This window comes from Protopterus annectens, chromosome 17.part0, assembly GCF_019279795.1.
Source record: "Protopterus annectens isolate FY-2018-M chromosome 17.part0, PAN1.0, whole genome shotgun sequence".
Classification (NCBI taxonomy): Eukaryota; Metazoa; Chordata; order Ceratodontiformes; family Protopteridae; genus Protopterus; species Protopterus annectens.
In genome coordinates this window covers 104,577,954-104,597,489 of record NC_056751.1, presented here as the reverse complement: position 1 = coordinate 104,597,489, position 19,536 = coordinate 104,577,954, and the positions used below count along the sequence as shown (strand labels likewise).

The 19,536-nt window shown below is 37.1% G+C and overlaps 1 protein-coding gene across 1 annotated transcript in view; it reads left to right on the top strand.

Annotated features, from left to right (window-relative positions):
- Positions 1-19,536, top strand: part of LOC122791337 — an 848,919-nt gene that overhangs the window by 254,969 nt on the left and 574,414 nt on the right. The window contains exon 3 of the mRNA XM_044059051.1: positions 13,432-13,544. Coding sequence (XP_043914986.1) covers positions 13,432-13,544 — 113 coding nt within the window. The remainder of the gene's footprint in view (positions 1-13,431; positions 13,545-19,536) is intronic.

Below are 19,536 nucleotides of genomic sequence, written 5' to 3'. Positions count from 1 at the left end.
AAGCCTAGCATTGTTTTAACAGAGCTGCCTGACTATCAAAGGAATCCCCTTTGGCCAGACTCCTTATCTGGCCATAGTCTCCTTAGGTCAGTACTGTACTTTATTGCTACTACAGTGCACATGATTATATGTATGTTTCCATCTGGTTGTAAGCAGTATGTGTAACATTCATGGAGAAAATTGATGTTAACTATAACTTCTGTCTCTGCCTTCATGTATTTCAGATGTGACAATGCATCTGACCCATGAATACAGGCAATGGTTACAGACTGCCAAATCAATGAGACTGAATAAAACAAAATAAATTAAATGGCACAAAATGTAAGATGAATTCCTTATGCTGGTGAGAATCTACATGTTAGTTGGTTTAGTACTGAATGAACAGTAAATTAAAGCCATAAAAAATGTTTTTTATGTGTAATTATATTAATCCATGTAGCATACTGAGAGATTTTTGTATATAACAATGTATTTTAAGGCCGGCAAATACTTTTTTGCAGGTGGACTGAAAATATTCATAGTAAATTGTGCAGTGTGTCTAAGGCTTAATCTCATGAACTAGGTATACAAAACAGTACAAGATGATTTATTACTTAGTAATTGTATATTTAATAATTTGTGCATACACTGCATAAAGCTATAGAAAGTAATATTTTACATAACAAGAAGCTATTTTGTTGGTAATACAAGCAATATATTCTAAACAGTTTTTTATACAAAAATATGTTAAAGAGAGGACAGTTTTTTCACAATAGAAAAAAGTAATTATTTATATACAGAAAGATTTACTTTACATACAAGTAGTTATCTAAACGAAACCAAAATAATTGGCATAGCAGATAAACCTATCTACTGACAGCATACAAAACAATTTATACAGACTGATTTTTTGACATAAAAATGATCTAGACATTACAGCAATTTTGCATAATAAAAAGGTTATTAATTTCATAAGTAATGATTTATGCAAAGTAGCTTTGGACACAAACATAAATATACAATGGAAATGTAGTCATTAAATATGCAATGGCTATTGCATATCTTAAAGAGGAGTTAAATAACTAGTGTGGTACAAGGTCCTAAACGTGAACGATGATACAAAACTGAAGGCGATGTAGGAACTATTAACATGCGTACTGCTGCTGTGCAGAACTACTTTATATCGAAATAATGCATATTCACTGTGACCTGAATATTAGTGATAACTGAAGATAAAAAGAAAGTTTCAGTCCTGCTTATTATGATGGGTGCAAAAAATTATGGACTATTGCACAGTTCAACATGAGATAAACCCACTTCAAATTATTTGATGTTAGTGTAATCACATTACTAAGCCAGTACGAACTGCTGAATGTTTCAAATTCCATTAGAAAATTCACATAGTAAAAGAATGCATTCTGCAGTACGTTACAAACTCGCATGGGCTAGCAAAACTGTTGTTGTGGAACAGGAAAAAACTGCTTGATGTATTAAGCGGCAGATCTGAATGTGACGTATTTGTTCCAACAACATGAGTAAAATGGGAAAAATAGCATTAGACCATGCGTTAAACACTGGAGTATCAGTAAAACTAGTTTCCAAGAATGGATTTGAATGAAAAAAGTGTCCATCTACACAGTTAACAACATGCTTATTCATCTTATTTGTACCAGAAGATAAGTGTGCCTTCTCGGGCATGTTGCCACAACAGTACAGTGTGTTTGTTGCCTTAAAGAAGAAGATAACAGGAAATGTCATGGGAAACAGCATAGTGACTGTGTATAAAAATGAAAGGGTAGTATACTAGGGTATAGTGAATGTGTACGCAAATGAAAGGGTAGTATACTAAGGTAGAGTGACTGTGTGCACAAATGAAAGGGTAGTATACTAGGGTATTGTGACTGTGTGTACAAATGAAAGGGTAGTATACTAGGGTAGAGCGACTGCCTGTACAAATGAAAGGGTAGTATACTAGGGTATAGTGACCGTGTGCACAAATGAAAGGGTAGTATGCTAGGGTATACTGACTGTGTGTACAAATGAAAGGGTAGTATATTAGGTATAGTGACTGTGTGTACAAATGAAAGGGTAGTATACTAGAGTATCATGACTGTGTATACAAATGAAAGGGCAGTATACTAGAGTATAGTGACTGTGTAGAAATGAAAGGGTAGTATATTAGGGTATAGTGACTGTGTGTAGAAATGAAAGGGTAGTATACTAAGGTATAGTGACTGTGTGCACAAATGAAAGGGTAGTATACTAGGGTATAGTGACTGTGTGTACAAATGAAAGGGTAGTATACTAGGGTATAGTTACTGTGTATACAAATGAAAGGGTAGTATACTAAGGTGTAGTGACTGTGTGTACAAATGAAAAGGTAGTATACTAAGGTGTAGTGACTGTGTACAAATTAAAAGGTAGTATACTAGGGTATAGTGACTGTGTGTACAAATGAAAGGGTAGTATACTAGGGTATAGTGAATGTGTGCACAAATGAAAGGGTAGTATACTAGGGTATAGTTACTGTGTGTAGAAACGAAATGGTAGTATACTAGGGTATAGTGACTATGTGTAGAAATGAAAGGGTAGTATATTAGGGTATAGTGACTGTGTGTACAAATGAAAGGGTAGCATACTAGGGTATTAGTGACTGTGTGTACAAATGAATAGGTAGTATAACAGGGTATATATGTTTTAAGTATAAGATGTAGGAAAAGTATGAAATGTTTAAACATTTCAGAGCTGTGCCCAAACTGCACCTCAACAAGTCAGCAACAAGTACAACATAAGCAACCTTCAGCAATAAGCTCAGGCCTGTCTCATTGCTTCTCCCTCTGAATACAAAACTTTATTTTCTACGCACCATAAAATCTTAACCTTTTTGACCTTGTCATCCCTTCCTCCTTACTCTTCTTCCACAATTCTACTACCTCACCACCACATTCTCCTATCCTCTCTCTTCCCATTCCTCTGTCTCTCTCTCTCTCGCTATAGATATATATATATATATATATATATATATATATATTATATACATTTTTTTAATTCTTTGTGCATATATTACTAGACAAAGACTTCTATTTTTCTTCTACTTTTGTAACTTACAAACTCATCATGAATTTAGTTTTCCACTTTATACTTTTGGATGTTATACTCCCAGGCTGAGCCTGAAAAGGTCCATTAGGATCAATAACCTACTCTGCTAAATAAATTCAAATAAATAAATGCATAAACAACTGCCTGTGCCTCCATTTTCTAGACCAATTCCATTCTAAAGATATTTAATCTGTTTGCTTTAGTTCCAGTCGTGATACACTGCCTCTAAAAAGAACAGAAGATTGATATGAATTTTAAAGTGCATTTTGCTCTTCTAAGTGTAATCCTGGAGTCAATATATATTAGTAAGAGAAGGTTTGAAGGGAGAAGAATGACTTGTTTTCAGATTAGTTATTTATTGTTTTACTTCTTTTCTGCCTAATTGGAGCTGTGGGCTACACTTCTGTTAGCTTTATGCTTAGCATTGCATATTTTGTGCTACTATATTTAGGGAGAGGGAATTCCATTTTCAAGGAGGCAGCACCATGCTTTTTGGCTATGAACAGATGTATTTCACACTGACATAATGGAAACAGCTGATAAAAACAGCAATACTGTCTCTGAAACACAGAACTGTAAAGAAGCACCTTTCAAGGATGCCATATGCCCTGAATTACAAAATGTGACTGCACACTTTGTAATATCATATCAGGCACACCAGAACTGGCAGGGATACATTCAAAAATGGAATTAAGTACAGACACAGAATTAATCAGCATATATGTTATTGGTTATGAAAAGATATTTAACAAAGTTGATACCGTGGTGACTGGAGAATCTCAAGACAAATATTAAGCAAGAGAACGACAACTCCAATGCCAAAACACTTTATTCCAAAGCAAAGCTTTCAGGTAAATCACCCCTCTTCAGTGCTAATACTCCATAACAATAGTAGACATTTTAAATAAGAACAGATGAAAGTCACATGATCACAGCCAGCCTACCGTATGACCCATTCAATTAAAAACAAAAATGCAGGTTACTAACAATATACAAATCCTATAAAAATTCACGCACATATATTAAAGTAAAAATAAAAATGAATTCACTTCTAAAGATGCTGTTGTTGTCTCCTTACTAACACAGGTTTAATACTCACAAAATTACTAAGACCTGGTTTAAAATCTGCCCGCAATCTAACTATCCATTCATATTCTTTATTTTCCAGTACATTATTTATATCACTACCTGTGGTCTCTTTAAAAACTACATCCATAACTCTAAATCTAAACTGATGTTCAGAGTCATAGCTTATTATGTGTTTATTTAAGGCATTTGTTTCACTTTTCCAATGAATTTCAGACTTGTGTCCAGTTATTGTGTCCAGTTATTCGCTCTTTTCATTTTCTTGCGGTCTTCCCCACATAAAATGATGAACATTTTGCACATGTTGCTAGGTAGACTACATTAACACTATTGCAATTAGTTGAACAATAAAAGACGTACTGCTTATTAGTTATAGGGTGAACAAATATATTATTGTGTGTACAGATATCACCACAACAACTGCAGTTCATACATTGGACCATTTCATATTTGTTCGCTGAACGTTGATCTACTGATTTAAAGTCTTTATAGCATAGACTCCTTTTTAAATTCTTATTCTTAGAGGCAAAAATAGGTTTATCACCCAGAATCATCTGCAATTCAGGTATTGCTAACAAAATAACCAAATGTTCTGTATAATCTTCTTAATTTCTCTGGTTTTCACATTAAAAGTGGTTATGTACCGAATTTTATATAAGTGCTCTTTCACTGAAAGTTCAGCGCATTTCCCTAATAAAAATATGGGTTTATTTATATCTGCCCCCTCTTTTTGGATTTCTTCACACACTTTTTCTATAGCTGCCATATCATAACTACTATTGACAAACTCACCTGCCATTTCTTTCATAAATTTTAAAGCATCCGTACTTAATCTACTGACTCTACTAAATTGCGTCTTCATTATGCCAGTAAATACATGAGGTGCATGCATGCTCTGTTTATGGACATAGCGACTAGCTTGTACATCTTTCTTATGAACACTAGGTTCAATCCCGTCTTCCTTCTTCTCTAGGTCCACATTGTAATATCATATCAGGCACACCAGAGCTGGCAGGGATAAATTCAAAAACGGAATTAAGTACAGACACAGAATTAATCAGCATATATGTTACTGGTTATGAAAAGATATTCCCAGAGATGCCACTGAAAGAAATAGCAGTGAAAGTAAAGATATTTATAGATGAGAATGAGGTTTTACTAATAAAATACACATGAAGGTATAATATGGGATGAGGAGGGGAAGAACATTACTATTTGGTAGAAAGTAGCTGCAAGAATTTGAACTAAACCAGTATTCTGTCACTGTATTACACGTCATCAAAACTGGCAATGTCAATGCTATATTTGAAAATTGTTGTAACTGATGGCAGATGCAAAACATTTTTTTTTCAAAATAAATAGGAACCTTACAGTTTGCAAAAGTAAATATGTACCTAGAACAACTTGCCAACCCAAGGTTTTATAATTAAAAGTAGAACAGAGTAACTAAGCCATACTATTAGAGGATCTATATTACATTGTCGAAGTTCCATATCTCCGAACACTATTAGGTGTTTGAAGTTCCATAACTCCAAACACCTAATGGTCGAACCATTATGTTTGAAGTTCCAGAACTTTGACTACATAAAAAAAATAAATAGAAAACAACATACGACAAAATAAATTGTTGTACTCTCCACACCCCCGCTACTTAAATATACCAACTCTGAGATCGCACCACATTGAACATAATGGAAATCTCCACTTAAGGAGATTTCCATTTAAACGTGCAAACTTTTACAAATTCGAACTTATGGTCTCGACCATATGTGGTTCGAACTTGTAAAAGTTCGACTACATGATAGGAACCCCTATTAGAGTCAAACACATAAACTCTATACAACCCTATTTTCTAGATAGACTAAATAATTTCCACATCTCTTTGAAATGAGTGAGAAGCAGTATGTCATACTAAAAAACTACAGGAAAATACCTTGTATATTGAATATGTGGGGATGTGCTTTGTGACTTTTGTGATTTATGGCTCACCACCATCACAAAGCTGCTTCCCTAAACTTTCTTTACAAAATATTTAATTTAGTACACTTCAGACCTAAAGATATTCCACATTGTGTTACCAAACAATAAGTAATTCACAAGCTACTATATATGTAGATTTCCTGGTCCTGATGTAGTGTTTAACTCATTCATGCCATAAGGAGCTGTTGACATCATAGAGAACAAAAAACACAAAAAGGGTTATACAGGTGTTATTGCACGGTCTATATCAGATAATTGAATGGCCACATAGTCAAACGTATCATCTTGTTGACAATCCAGGTCATCAAACTATTCTGATTGAGATTGCATTACGGTGAGGATCAGGAAATTTGCCCTTTCCCCACTGTAACACAATGTCGGAGTTGTTATATATCATTATGGGGATTTGATGGCCTGCACTGGTGATGAGATGACGTTGAACAATGTGGCCATTCTATGATCTGACTTAGACCAGTTATTGTGATATGAGTGTTTATGAGAAATGAGATACACTGGAGTTTTCTATGTTGCTCCCTGAAATGTTCTCAGAACATTTGCTGCTAAGCTACCTGTTGAATGACTGAAAGTTAATAAATGTGGTGCCACTTTTTGGAAAATGAAATGGAAACAATCATTCAGACTATAGGTCATTTAGTGTAACTTTCTCAGACATTGGATAACATCACAGATTGCCATAGGCAGAAACTCTGTTGAATCCGTGACAACATTTCGAACAGGAAAAGCCTGATGTTCCTAAAACAAAAACAAGATAACCATCCATTTTCCTAGATAGATTGCTGGCTATTTCCAATAGATTTATGGTTTCTGGAAACAAATGCTATTTGGTAACAGGTATGACATACCAGGTTCATAAACACAGATACCTGCAGAACTTTCAAGACATGTTGCAGATGTTACCATCTTTCCTACCCTCTCCACAATGTATATACCATCTCAGTTACTCATCCCCTTGTCAGAGACAACTTCAGCTATCCTGCGTTGATGATCATAGACCTAGAAAGAACATATAATCTGTTGATGTAGCACTTTCTTATATCCACCCAAGTGTCTGTGTGGCAGGTATGAAATGAGAAAAGTAATCTAAAGAACTCAAATTGACAGGTAGATGATTTTGCAATCAAGAATCTATCCCTCTTAACAGTAATAATTAAATCAGTCTTAAATATTGTTCTGTCAAAGTGTTTATCATAGCTATACATTTCAGTAGACATCACAGCCCTTAAAAATCTCAACTTAAGAAATTTTGAAAGCCATTCATAATTTATGTACGAGCCTGTCATATATGCTATACTGGTTAAGTGTCTGGGGCCTTGTTTGATTATTGTAAATGTAATTTGCTCCCTTGTTATTGCATTTGATATGCAACCAAATGACTTCTGCAGTGTCATACCCAAATCTTTAATTTCATTTACAACCAAGACAGTTTGACTGTTAAGGAATTTTTGTTGAAAATCTAGACACAGGCCAATACTTTGCCACTTCATTTATTGGTATTAAATCCTAAATCCGGAGCTGGAGCTCACCGTCTAGTATGTTTGAAGTACTGGTCTATAATTGTCTTATCTGCATCAGTTGTGAAATGCATCCATCAGTATATTTGGATACAATAATTGGAAGTTGTAGGGATTCTTGAGAATAGACAATCAAACAGAGTCTGAATTAAAGCAGAGCCCTGAAACACTATACTGTTCAAAGATGCACACTGCGAACAATAACACATCATCTTAGCTCTTCTCTGTCTTTCAGGAAGTTATTAATTGTCATAATCCATTCATTGTCAGGATGTTGAAAATACCTGCAATTGGAATAAAACTAATTGCCTTTGATAAGCCCAAATAGACTGTTGCTGTTGTTGGGTAACAAAATTCTGTCATAAGTAACTAACTCATAACATTTATTCACATGTTTTAGTGTGGGCCTTCCTTGAATAAAGCCATGCTGACATATGACAAGTAGATAGGTGTGACTATGTTCTTTCAACGCCTTGGTCATGCAATGCTCAAAACCCTTTCAAGCGCATAAAGGGAGGTTTATAGGTCTGTAAATATTTACAAAGTCATTTGTATCACCTTTCAATATTTGGACCACAACAGATTTCTTCCAATCATCTAGTACATGTCTTTCTCTTAAAAGCAATTCAAACAACGAGTGCAATTGGAGAATTTATAAATCTCTTATGCATTATATGAAACCACATCATTAACTCACTAAATCTGCATACCCTACATCAACCACAAACAGTCCAAGCTTAATAAATAAAAAATAAATAAATAAACATCATTTTATGAAGGGGACAAGTATCCCTGGACCCCACATACCCCCTGATAATTATATATACCAAACTTGAGATCACAAAACAGTGAGGAAATGACAACATTCCACTCCACACCATGACAAAACAAATGCCAGCATCCTGCTAACAGCACGTTCAGTGTAACAAATATATGATCAAAAATACCAAGTCTCGTTTGTCTTATCTTATCTTATCTTATCTCTAATTTGCTGGAGTTAATCACGGCCCCATATTACATCTTAGCATACCTCTGTATAATGCTTTTCTTATAGGTTCATAGGTAGGTACTGGGCTGTCTGCCCGAAGGCATATATTAGCCCAGCCACGTTGTGCGGTATTCACCGCCCCTTTGGTTAGTTCCCTAGGCCCTAGATCTAGCAGCTAGTACCCTTGGCCCCTATCTAGTAGTGCTGTTGGTGTGATCCCCGGTGTGAACTTTCTGTTACCCATCCACTCATCAAGGTTCCTCTTGAAGAGTGATAGTGAGGGGCTCTGTCTTATGTAGATCGGGACCCTGTTCCATAGCAAGGGAAGTCTTTGTGAAGGGAATCTATCCCTCCAGCATGTTCTATTCATTGTTGTGCTGAGGTTTATATTCCTAGAGCATGTAGCTCCTATCACATTATATGTTATTTGATGACAGCTGAAGATAATTATAATTATATGTTCCAATGATAAGTCACAGAATGTGGAAAAGGTGGTTATAAAGCAGCATTCTTTAATTTTAGAACAGCACAAGCCACTCATGGGCTGTACAGTGACATAGTGAACAGCATTGTCACCTCATAGATAGAAGGTCTCTTGTTCAGATCCCGGCTGTGGTGCCTTCTATATGCACTTTGCAAATCCTCTCTATGTGTGTTTGGGTTTCCTCCGGGAACTCCAGTTTCCTCTCACATCTTAAAGGCATGTGGATGGTAGATTTGTGACTGTAAATTGCATGTATGAGTGTGTGTGTGTGTGTGTGTGTGTGTGTGTGTGTGTGTGTGTGTGTGTGTGTGTGTGTGTGTGTGTGTGTGTTTGACATGGAAGAAAGGCCTGCCATCTTGTTCTGTTCTTTGCCTCCCTAATACATTCTGTGGATAGTGGCAGCTGTTCATGTAATGCATAACCCAACAGCACTGGATAGAAGCTACTCACTGACAAATAGCATGGGCTTAAATATGATCAGTGAATTCATTTAATTTTAATAACCTCAATGAATTATGTTCTTATGGAAAAGGACAGGGGTAAGGTTACTGGTGCCTTTTCTTAAATGCATTTGATTATTTAATACATGTGATCCTATGAAGGAAGTTTGCTAGCCTTGGATATGCTGCTCTTACCTGGAAAGATAATTTTTACTCGTCCTAATATTACATTGAGTGTCCTACTTTTGACCTTAGGAATTTCACTTTTTTACATTAATGACACATCTGCTACTGGTATCTTGTAATAAGAAGAAAACATTTTCCTGTTCTCTTTCTCAAATACTAATGAAACCTAGCCTGATGTCCACAATTACCTTTTTCTTTCTTTTTTTTTTTTTGCTAAAGCCTTTTTAATTAAAAAGCATTAATGCTGTAATATTGTTCAAAAAAGTAACTGCTCTTATTTAATTGCGAAAGATTAAGCACCGATAGAAATAATCTTTATAAAGTCTTACCTTCAGATGATCAGACTGAATAGTTCATCACTTTCTGGTTTCTTGGATATTTGCATGATAAAGATTGGAAATTATCTCATTGTGTTATATAAGGCATGTGTCTTTCTCTCGTGTAAGCAGCTGTATTTCTTCCCTTATCTTATGCCTGGTTGCTTGAACTACATGAGTTCCTCTGTTATGATCGGATTTGTACTTAAGGTTTTAAAACTATCAGTGTGGTTTTAAATGCTGTCGGTTCAGATGTCATTTCCTTTTTAAATGTTTCTAATGTTTGGAATAGCTTACTGCATTATGTTTTAATAAAAATGTGTGGATATTACCCTTCATTAATAATACAAAGAGAAAAGATAACCTCATGTTTGTTTAATATAACTTCAGCTTTAGTAATATATGTACACTTTGAGGATCTGTTTAAAGCCTGGTTCTGTATTTTTGATGTCATCCTACTAACAACAGTATGGTTAATAAAATATGCTGATGATTTTGTAGCATGTACAGTGTCAACTTATGAAATGTCCAGAACTGACAACATTACTAGCATTTCCTCTGTACTTTAATCCTAACAAATGTGTAGTCATGCAACTGGGGAAATACCCTAACTTCTGATAACACTATCTATAGTACAAAAATAAATGAGGCCAGCAGTCAAGGTGATTACTGTTGTTACTTCACTGCTTCCAGAACCTTCACTCACTGTTTGCATAGTGTCTCCATGCTTATCTTGAGTCTCTATGGGTTCCGTCTGTATTCTATGGTTTGTTACTACCCTCTCCTCTAATGCCAAGCTGCCTAGGGTGACTGCCTACTCTAAACTATGTAAATATAAAGCTTTTCCCTTTGTGGCCTAGGTTGTGTTTGAAAATAGTCCACAAAACTTTATTCACATAACCATTTAAAAGATTGTTACAAAAATAAAATAAAAATTTTAAATGAGGAACTTCATAGAATCTAGACAGTGATTTGTGAATATGTGCATACATAAATCACCAACATTTTGCACTATGTTGCTATTGGCTCACAGAATAAAAGTCAGTTAGACTTGTTTATTAAGTAAATGTTAGTGTTTCCAAGAACAATAACAACATTAGTTCCAAGTATTTAAGATTTATCCTAAAACACAAGCTAAAGCTCTAACATCTCAAAATGACTGAGTTACAAAAAAACTGAGTTGCCTCATTATGCTAATCAGCATATTCCAGGGTGGGATTCTTGTGAAACATTTAGCTTTCATAAATTATAAATGTTTCAGCAAATACATGCATTTTTATTGAAGGAACTATCTTCTGTGACACTTCTAATGGCATGTCCATATATAATGACAGGAGATAAGAAATCAAGCTTACATTAACCTGCTGCTGATAAAGCAGCTTTTATAGCATCTTAATATGATTTTTTGTCTAATTACGTCAGGGAGATAGCCATTGCATCTTCTAAGCACTTTCAAATTAATATGTTTCATTAATTATGTAGCCTGAAATGGTTTCATTGACCAAACAATGTCATATGGCTATGTATCAGGCTTACTCTGCACATATTAGTACTAAACCACATCATATAATAACCAAATCCATGCTTACATGTCTCTATCATCATAGGTTCATAGGAGATTAGTAGGCTAATGGCTTAAGAGCCCTTACAAGCTTAGCCAATATAACCAGATTTTACCCAATATATTGCCCCTAGCGCAAGAGGATGGCATGGATTTGTGCTTATGCCTTGAGTATCTTACAGACTACCCCTGTCCATAAGGGACATCGGAGCTATCCCAGGTGTGAGTTTGCGGTCACCCATCCATTAATACAAACTGTATTTGAAGAGGGCCAGGGAAGGGCTCTGCTTAATGTGAATAGGAAGCCTATTCCAAAGAAGGGGCGCTCTCTGATGCTCATTATCTCTCTCCAGCATGTTTTATTTGGGTTGCTGACTAAGTTTAGATCCCTAGATAGGGTGACCCTCATGTTGTTTGACTTACAGATGTGTAGCAGCATCCTCATTTACCTTACCACCAAGCAGTCTTTCAGCCAAATGAATCAACTGCACACCAAAAGTGCAAACCTTCAACAGAGCCATAAAAGTAATCTCAAAAGAAATTAAATTGTCCCACTAATAACTTCATATATCCGAGACACACATTATTGTTAACAGTTTCTGATACACCCATATTTAAACTAACAAATGTAAATCCTCTTTTTTTTTGTTCATCAGGACATTTTTTTCAGCTCACATAATTGAGCTTATTTTATTTACATTGGCACTTTGCTACGAACGTGTGCATTTTGTTAAAACAGGTCTTTATCTGCCATTGAAACACAGCAGAACTGCTATTCTGAAAAATAATAAAAGTAAGTGTCAAAGGTAAGGAAATACTGTAATTAGTTGCAGAGTACAAAAATAAAGACTGGAAATGTACAAATAAATTGTTAGAGGGATACACAAGATGCACATAGACATATCTGGAATAGGTAATGGCATGTATGTTGACCTAGTAAGGAAGGTGTTTTCAGGTTAATGCAAGCAGACTACAGATATAAACAAGCACGTATTAAAATATTTGCAAAACTCAGTTTTTGTTCCTTCTTTCCTGTGTGCCACTCAGAATTAAAAAAAAGAAACCATGTTAACTTATTAAACAAAGCTCTGTGAGTTGTCTTCCTGCATCATTATAACAAGTCAATCGATGGACATCCGCATCACTTGACTAATTACCGATGACAGCAAAGGACAAACACTGTTCAATAGTAGGGCAGTGACATCATTAGTGCTGAAAACTATACACAGCAGTACAACATATGGGTACAGCTGTCTTGTAACAGACAAAAAGCATTAAGATGACAATCATGCCAGTAAATAACTACCTTGTGTATCACCTGCAAAATGTATTTGCAGATATTATTTTAGAGTAAGCCAATAGTGAAAACAATACCTGATTCTTCTGTTTCCAAAATGAAACATTAGCATTTTCTTGTTTCATACATACAATAACATACACAATATGTATTCAGTGAACAAATGTTACACCTCTCCATGTGACGATCATGCTTTTGAAAGTATACTAAAATACATAGGTGACACCTTCTCTTATGTTTTGTAAAAGCATGGAGCTCCCTGTATTGATGCTGCTGCTTTAGTGCCACCTTGTGGTTCCTTTTATGTACTGAAGGTCTATTGTACAGTAATAAACTGATTTATTAACTCATTATAGTACTAATGTGATATCTAAATGATGGAATTTAAATAGTCAGGTGATTTGACATACTTCACATGGAACAGCATAAAAATGTTGCAGTACTATGTGAAATCAAACACATACTGTTTCGTGTTTTTGCAGTGTCAATTCCAGAAGCACAAAGGTGTTGGAGCAGATTCCTTATGCTGCAGCCAGATAAGGATGGGAACATTCCACGAAATCGTCTATGTACAGATAGCCCATTCAGTCAGCAGGTACTGTAATGAATAAGCTTTCAGAGATGGTCAGAGGATGCATGGGTTATAAATATTAGAAGGGGTAATTAATATATGTTAGATGTAGCCTATTTGCCAGTTGATTTCACTTTATTTTGCTGCAGTTTGGCAAAAATCCATTAAAACAACTGCTGATTTCTATGACTTTTATGTTGTTCAGTTTTTGGTATGGAAGCTACAATGAGCATCTATCTGCACTGCTAGGTATGTCAGTTACAAAAGGAACATTTACACAGTCATTAAATCCTTAATTGTAACTCTTAATTTTGATACAAATGAAGAAAGGATTTATCTTGAAAGTTTGCTTATTTATGGAAGTAATTCTTAACTAAAGGATGGTATCAACCATCCTTAAATATCTAGGTGTAAAATACTGCCAAAATGCTGAATTTAGCTTATTTATAATATTTGATAAAATACACAGGAAAGTTAGCTTACTGTAAGGCATTCCCATACTAGTACTGTTTTCTTCTTTTGGTAGGCATAGTCTATATTTTAAAACTTCATTATTATATTAGAAGCAATCGCAGTCAAAAAATGTGATTCACATAATTGTGTTTTGCTGAGAATGGTTTGCGATCCTGTAGTTGACACACATTAAAATATTAAAATATATCCTTATTTAAACTTCATGAATATGTTGTGCTTGTATTTATCAGGCTGTGGATGGTAATTCATTACTGAAACTATGCAGAAAGTCCTTAAGATTCCAAGAGCAGGATAAGTTATTTCTTACACTTATTTCACTGAACTGCACTTCTGTAACACTTATAATTGTGCTATACAGTTAATCTACTACATTTTGCACTGTTATAAAGCTTTTTTTTCCTGTTTCACTGCATTTATATACTGTTTTATACTGTTTAACTGTATTTTTCATTGCTATATACTGTTTCATTACTCTAATTGCATGTTTAATGAATTACTTAACTGTAAACTGCTTTTTTCATACTGAGAGTTGTATTTTCTGTTTGTGAGTGCTCTGTCTGAGCTTTTCTGTGCATTTTTGATTTTTTGAGGATTCTGTGTTCTAGTCTAGTCTGTTTGCAGTGAAAAGCATTCTCTTGAGTCTGCTTGCTCCTTGATCTGTTTAAAACTTTCATTTAGTGGCTACAGCTAGGAGCTGTAATAGTTCATTTAGTGAGGATTCTGTGTTCTAGTCTAGTCTGTTTGCAGTTAAAAGCATTTTCTAGAGTCTGCTTGCTCCTTGATCTGTTTAAAACTTTTATTTAGTGGCTACAGCTAGGAGCTGTAATAGTTCATTTAGTGGCTACAGCTAAGAACTGTAATAGTTTCCCACCCACATTCCCTAGTGTTGTGGTGTTGTTATACTTCGTGGCTTTGCAGTTGCCCACCCATACTGTATATTTGATCTATGACACTCCTCCCAGTCTAGTGTCATTAGTTCATTCAATCTAATAGAGAACATTTGTGAAGGCCAATCCACTCAGATTCTTAACCTTGAATTAACTTCTGTTCCAGCTTTCTCCATTTCCGCTTTACTGAAAAAAAAATTCTAAGCCTGTTTCCCCCCTTTCCTGTAACAGATCTAGTCCAGATACAGATTTGCTGTATCCAGGACTGTTTGTAAGCTCCTGAGCCCCCCTCCCTTAACTAGAGTTAAACTATTCCTGGCGCCATAAAGTCTGCTTTTCAAATTTTCCCTTGCAACTAGCCAGCTTTTTAGTTTTAGCACTCAAATCTGTTTCTTTGAGCTCAGCACTTGTTCAGAACTCGTTGTAAGCACTAATAAACTACAAATTACTACAGCACTCAACTTTCCTCACTTGTCTAGAGGAAAACAGTTTTTAGTACTTAATAAATAAGCACCTATCCAGACATGTCTAAAGGTCAGCTCCCGGTGTTTTCTCCTGTCTACCTGATGAATCTGGGCATCTTGAGGCAATGCAGCAATTGCCTCATGTACACAGACAACCCCCTCCTCCTGCCACCCAACACTACGACCTGTGAGCGATGCACTTATATAGCCAAACTGGAAGCAAAGCTCTCTTCACCAAAGATTGGACTAGACAGTCAAGAGAAGAAGTTAAACACTTGCACCACACCACACTCATCACATAGTCCACCAAAACACACACACAGAAGCACAAAACACAAGCCTACATTCACGGAGGCTCTCAATAAAAATCTGCCCAAACAACCAAGACCTCCAAAGCAGAAATCCAAACAACCTCCACCCCCCAACACAAACCAAATGACACATCGCCCACATACTCAGTGTGCCACTCAACTACAGCCCATAAGGCATAACGTACCCAACACTCTAGTCATAGGCGACTCTATAGTGAGGCACACTGATGTTCCACTCACCAGGCTAAACAAGGAGGAAGTTACTGTTAGCTGCTTGTTGGATGCCAGAATCCACCACATAACACACGCACTCAGGTCACTCCACAACAAGTACAAATATGACTCTATCATTGTCCATGTTGGTATGAATGACCCTAGCCCTGAGTAGCATCTTGCCATCACCCAGAATGATACCACAGTACAAGGACAAAATGATTGACTTCAACAATTGTCTAAGCTTCTGGTGTCATTCTAAGGGAATCCAGTATCTGTCTGCCTGGGATGACATGATCGACAGACCACGATGCTTCACCAGAGATGGCCTGCACCTGTCACCCTTGGGATTCCAGATACTGGCAAAGGATCTTGCCACCCCTATAGTGCCTTCTTTAGGCAAGGTTCAAATGACAAATTCACCACCATAACCAGTACAAGCAAGAAAAATCTGAGGGTAATGCTACTCAATGCTAGAAGTCAAAATCTCAAAATGCACTCACTCGAGGCACTCCTTAAAATGGAGCACATCGACATCTGTGCAGTGACTGAGACCTGGTTCAAAGCTCCAGAGAGCACCCCTGCATTACCAGGCTATAATTCATACCACAACTTTCAGCCACCTAACTCAGACCGAAATACTAAAGGTAGAGGCATGTCCATATTCATTAAGGATATCCACACCTCCAAGCTAGTTGCTCAGCATAATGCATCTGAGATTATCCAAGTTCAACTAACTGGGCAAGATCGCAATCCAGATTGTAGCTTGCTACAGACCCCCCACCATGCCCCAGGATTCCCACTCCTCCTTTCTTGATACACTGGAAAATATTAGGGTACAACCCAACACCCTAATAATGGGTGATTTCAATTAATCCACCATTAACTGGGAAAACTACTCATGTCCCAACTCTTTTGCTCAACATTTTCTGGAATTCATCAATTCCAATGCTTTGGATCAACTTATCCACACCCCCACCAGGGGCAGCAATATCCTAGACCTGGTCATCACCAACATGGGCGGCTGGTGCTCCACACCAGATGTCAATTCCTTGTTGGTCAGATTCGACCACAAGTTAATCACCCTAGACATCCACACCCTGCTCCCACTCTCCATTAAGGAAACAACCATAAAATATTTCTCCAAAGCCAACTTCACGCTTCTGAAGACAGAAGTGGCAAACTTCACGACACCCATGCAGATGGACATTAGAGATACGACTGCTGAATCCTACACAAATGCACTTTATAAGCACTTACACGAGTGCATGGATCATGCTATCCCTAACAGAACCAAGATGCTATCCTCCAAAAAAAGGAAGCCAATCTGGTGGTCTTCTGCCATAAACAAACTCTACAACAGAAGAAAGAAACTGTTGCAAAAAAGGTAAAATCCCAGGATTGGAGGAACTCCCTGATCAGCCTCAGTAAGAAGCTGAGATCCCTCATAAAATCCTCCAAAGCTAGTTATGAAAACAAAATCGCCACTGATTCTAAAGACAATCACAAAGCATTCTATAGCTATGTCAAGAATTTTAATGGCAACACTCAGATCTGCTCTGAGTTACAGCACAATGGCACTAAATATAGAGAACCAACTGATACTGCCAACATACTGGCAGATAGGTTCAGTGCTAACTTTGCCCCCTCCCCTCACTCCCTAAAGGGCCCATCTCTATACCGGAAGAATGCAAAGTTCCTGTAATCACAGCTGCACAGGTAAAAACCTCACTCTCCAAAGCCAAGAACACACATCCATGGGACCTGACAACATCCCAGGCTGCCTTCTACACGAACTACAGAATGAACTGGCACCCCACCTAAGTACCATGTTCAGTCATAGCCTCAACTCAGGCTTTGTGCCAACTGAATGGCACACTGCGACGGTTATCCCACTCCACAAAGGGGGAGCCACTACAGACCCCAGGAATTACTGCCCCATTAGCCTGATGAGCCTGGTCTGCAAGGCCATGGAACATATCATCGTGGAACTCATAAACAAAGACATTGGAGATCTCCAAACTCTGAACCCCACACAGTTTGGGTTTGTAAAAGGCAGATCATGTCTCCAACACCTGATAGACATCTTTGAAGCAGTCACCAAAGCCATAGATGAGGTAAGGTGGTTCACACAGCCTATCTAGATCTCGCCAAGGCATTCAACACCATCCCCCACTCTGGAATTATAGATAAACTCACTAAACTAGGTATAGATTCCTATGTCACATGATGGGTTGCCAACTGGCTTACTGACAGAACCCACACTGTGAAAGTAGCAGACTCCAAATCAGACTTCAGACCAGTGACAAGTGGAGTACCACAGGGTTCATTCCTGGGTCCATTCCTGTTTGGTATCTACTTCTTTGAAGTACAGGCTAACACAGAAGGTCTTTGGCTAACTTAAGTTCACAAATGACTGTAAACTAGGAGCCATAATCGAAACTCCTAACAATGTGGACATCCTACCAAAGGGCCTCACTGAGACAGATGCCTGGTGTCAAAGCCATGGCTTCAAGCTCAATGCCAAAAAGTGCATTTTCATCACCTTTGGTAAAAACTCTATACCCATTAATACCACATAGGTGGTAGTCTACTTAACACTGAAAGTGTGATAAGAGACCTTGGGACACAGGTGGACAGTAGTCTCTCCTTTGATAATCACATCACCACAGTGGTCAGGAAATTATTCTACGTGGCACACCTCATCTCAAAAGGTTTCTCATCCAGAAAAAAAGATGTCATTGTTCCCCTCTACTCATCACTCATTAGACCCATTATAAAGTACAATGCCCCTTTTGGTATGTACCTCACAAGACATCTACAACAACTGGAAAGGCCACAGAAATACCTCACAAAGAGGATTACTAGCCTCAAACAGATGCCCTATGCAGACCATCTCAAAAAACTCCATTTTTACTCCGTCGCATATCGCCTACTCAGAGGTGATCTTTGCCTAACATACAAAGCTATGTCAAACTCAGAGCTGTTGGACATGCTCCACTTAGAGAAATCCCAATCCCTCTGAGCTACATGCTCTAGGGACCCAAACCTTGTCACCACAATAAACAGAACATGCTGGAGGGATAGATTCCTGTCCCAGAGACTTCCCATACTCTGGAACAGACTACCTATCTATGTCAAACAGAGCTCCTCATTAGCACTCTTCAAGAAAAATCTTGATGATTGGATGGGTAATAGGAAATTCACCCCGGGGATCACTTCTGTGGCTCTGCTTGACAGTGGCACAGGAAAATAATTTTCTTGGGTGGCAAAAGCCAGGGTACCTTTTTGGCTAGGCTTGTATAGGCCCTAGGGCCTGTAGCCTAGTACCTACCTATGAACCTATGAACCTATGGTAATCTTGGAGTAGGATGCTTAGGAGAGGGTGACACAATCCCTTAGCATCAGTGGGTACACAAGATAAAATAATTCACATTGCTTAAACAAACAGAAGTAATTGAATGGATTTCTGGAAGCAGTACATTAAACAATCTGTCCAGTCATTATAAAACTAGTGTATTTCCCTGGAAAGTATTCTGATGTCATTAGCAAAGAAGTCACTAAACACCAAGCACAACCAAACCATTCAACTATTTTTATACAAACATATGCAGAGTCAGTGACTTGCAAAAGCCTAGAAATTTAAATGTACACAGATGTTTGTGTA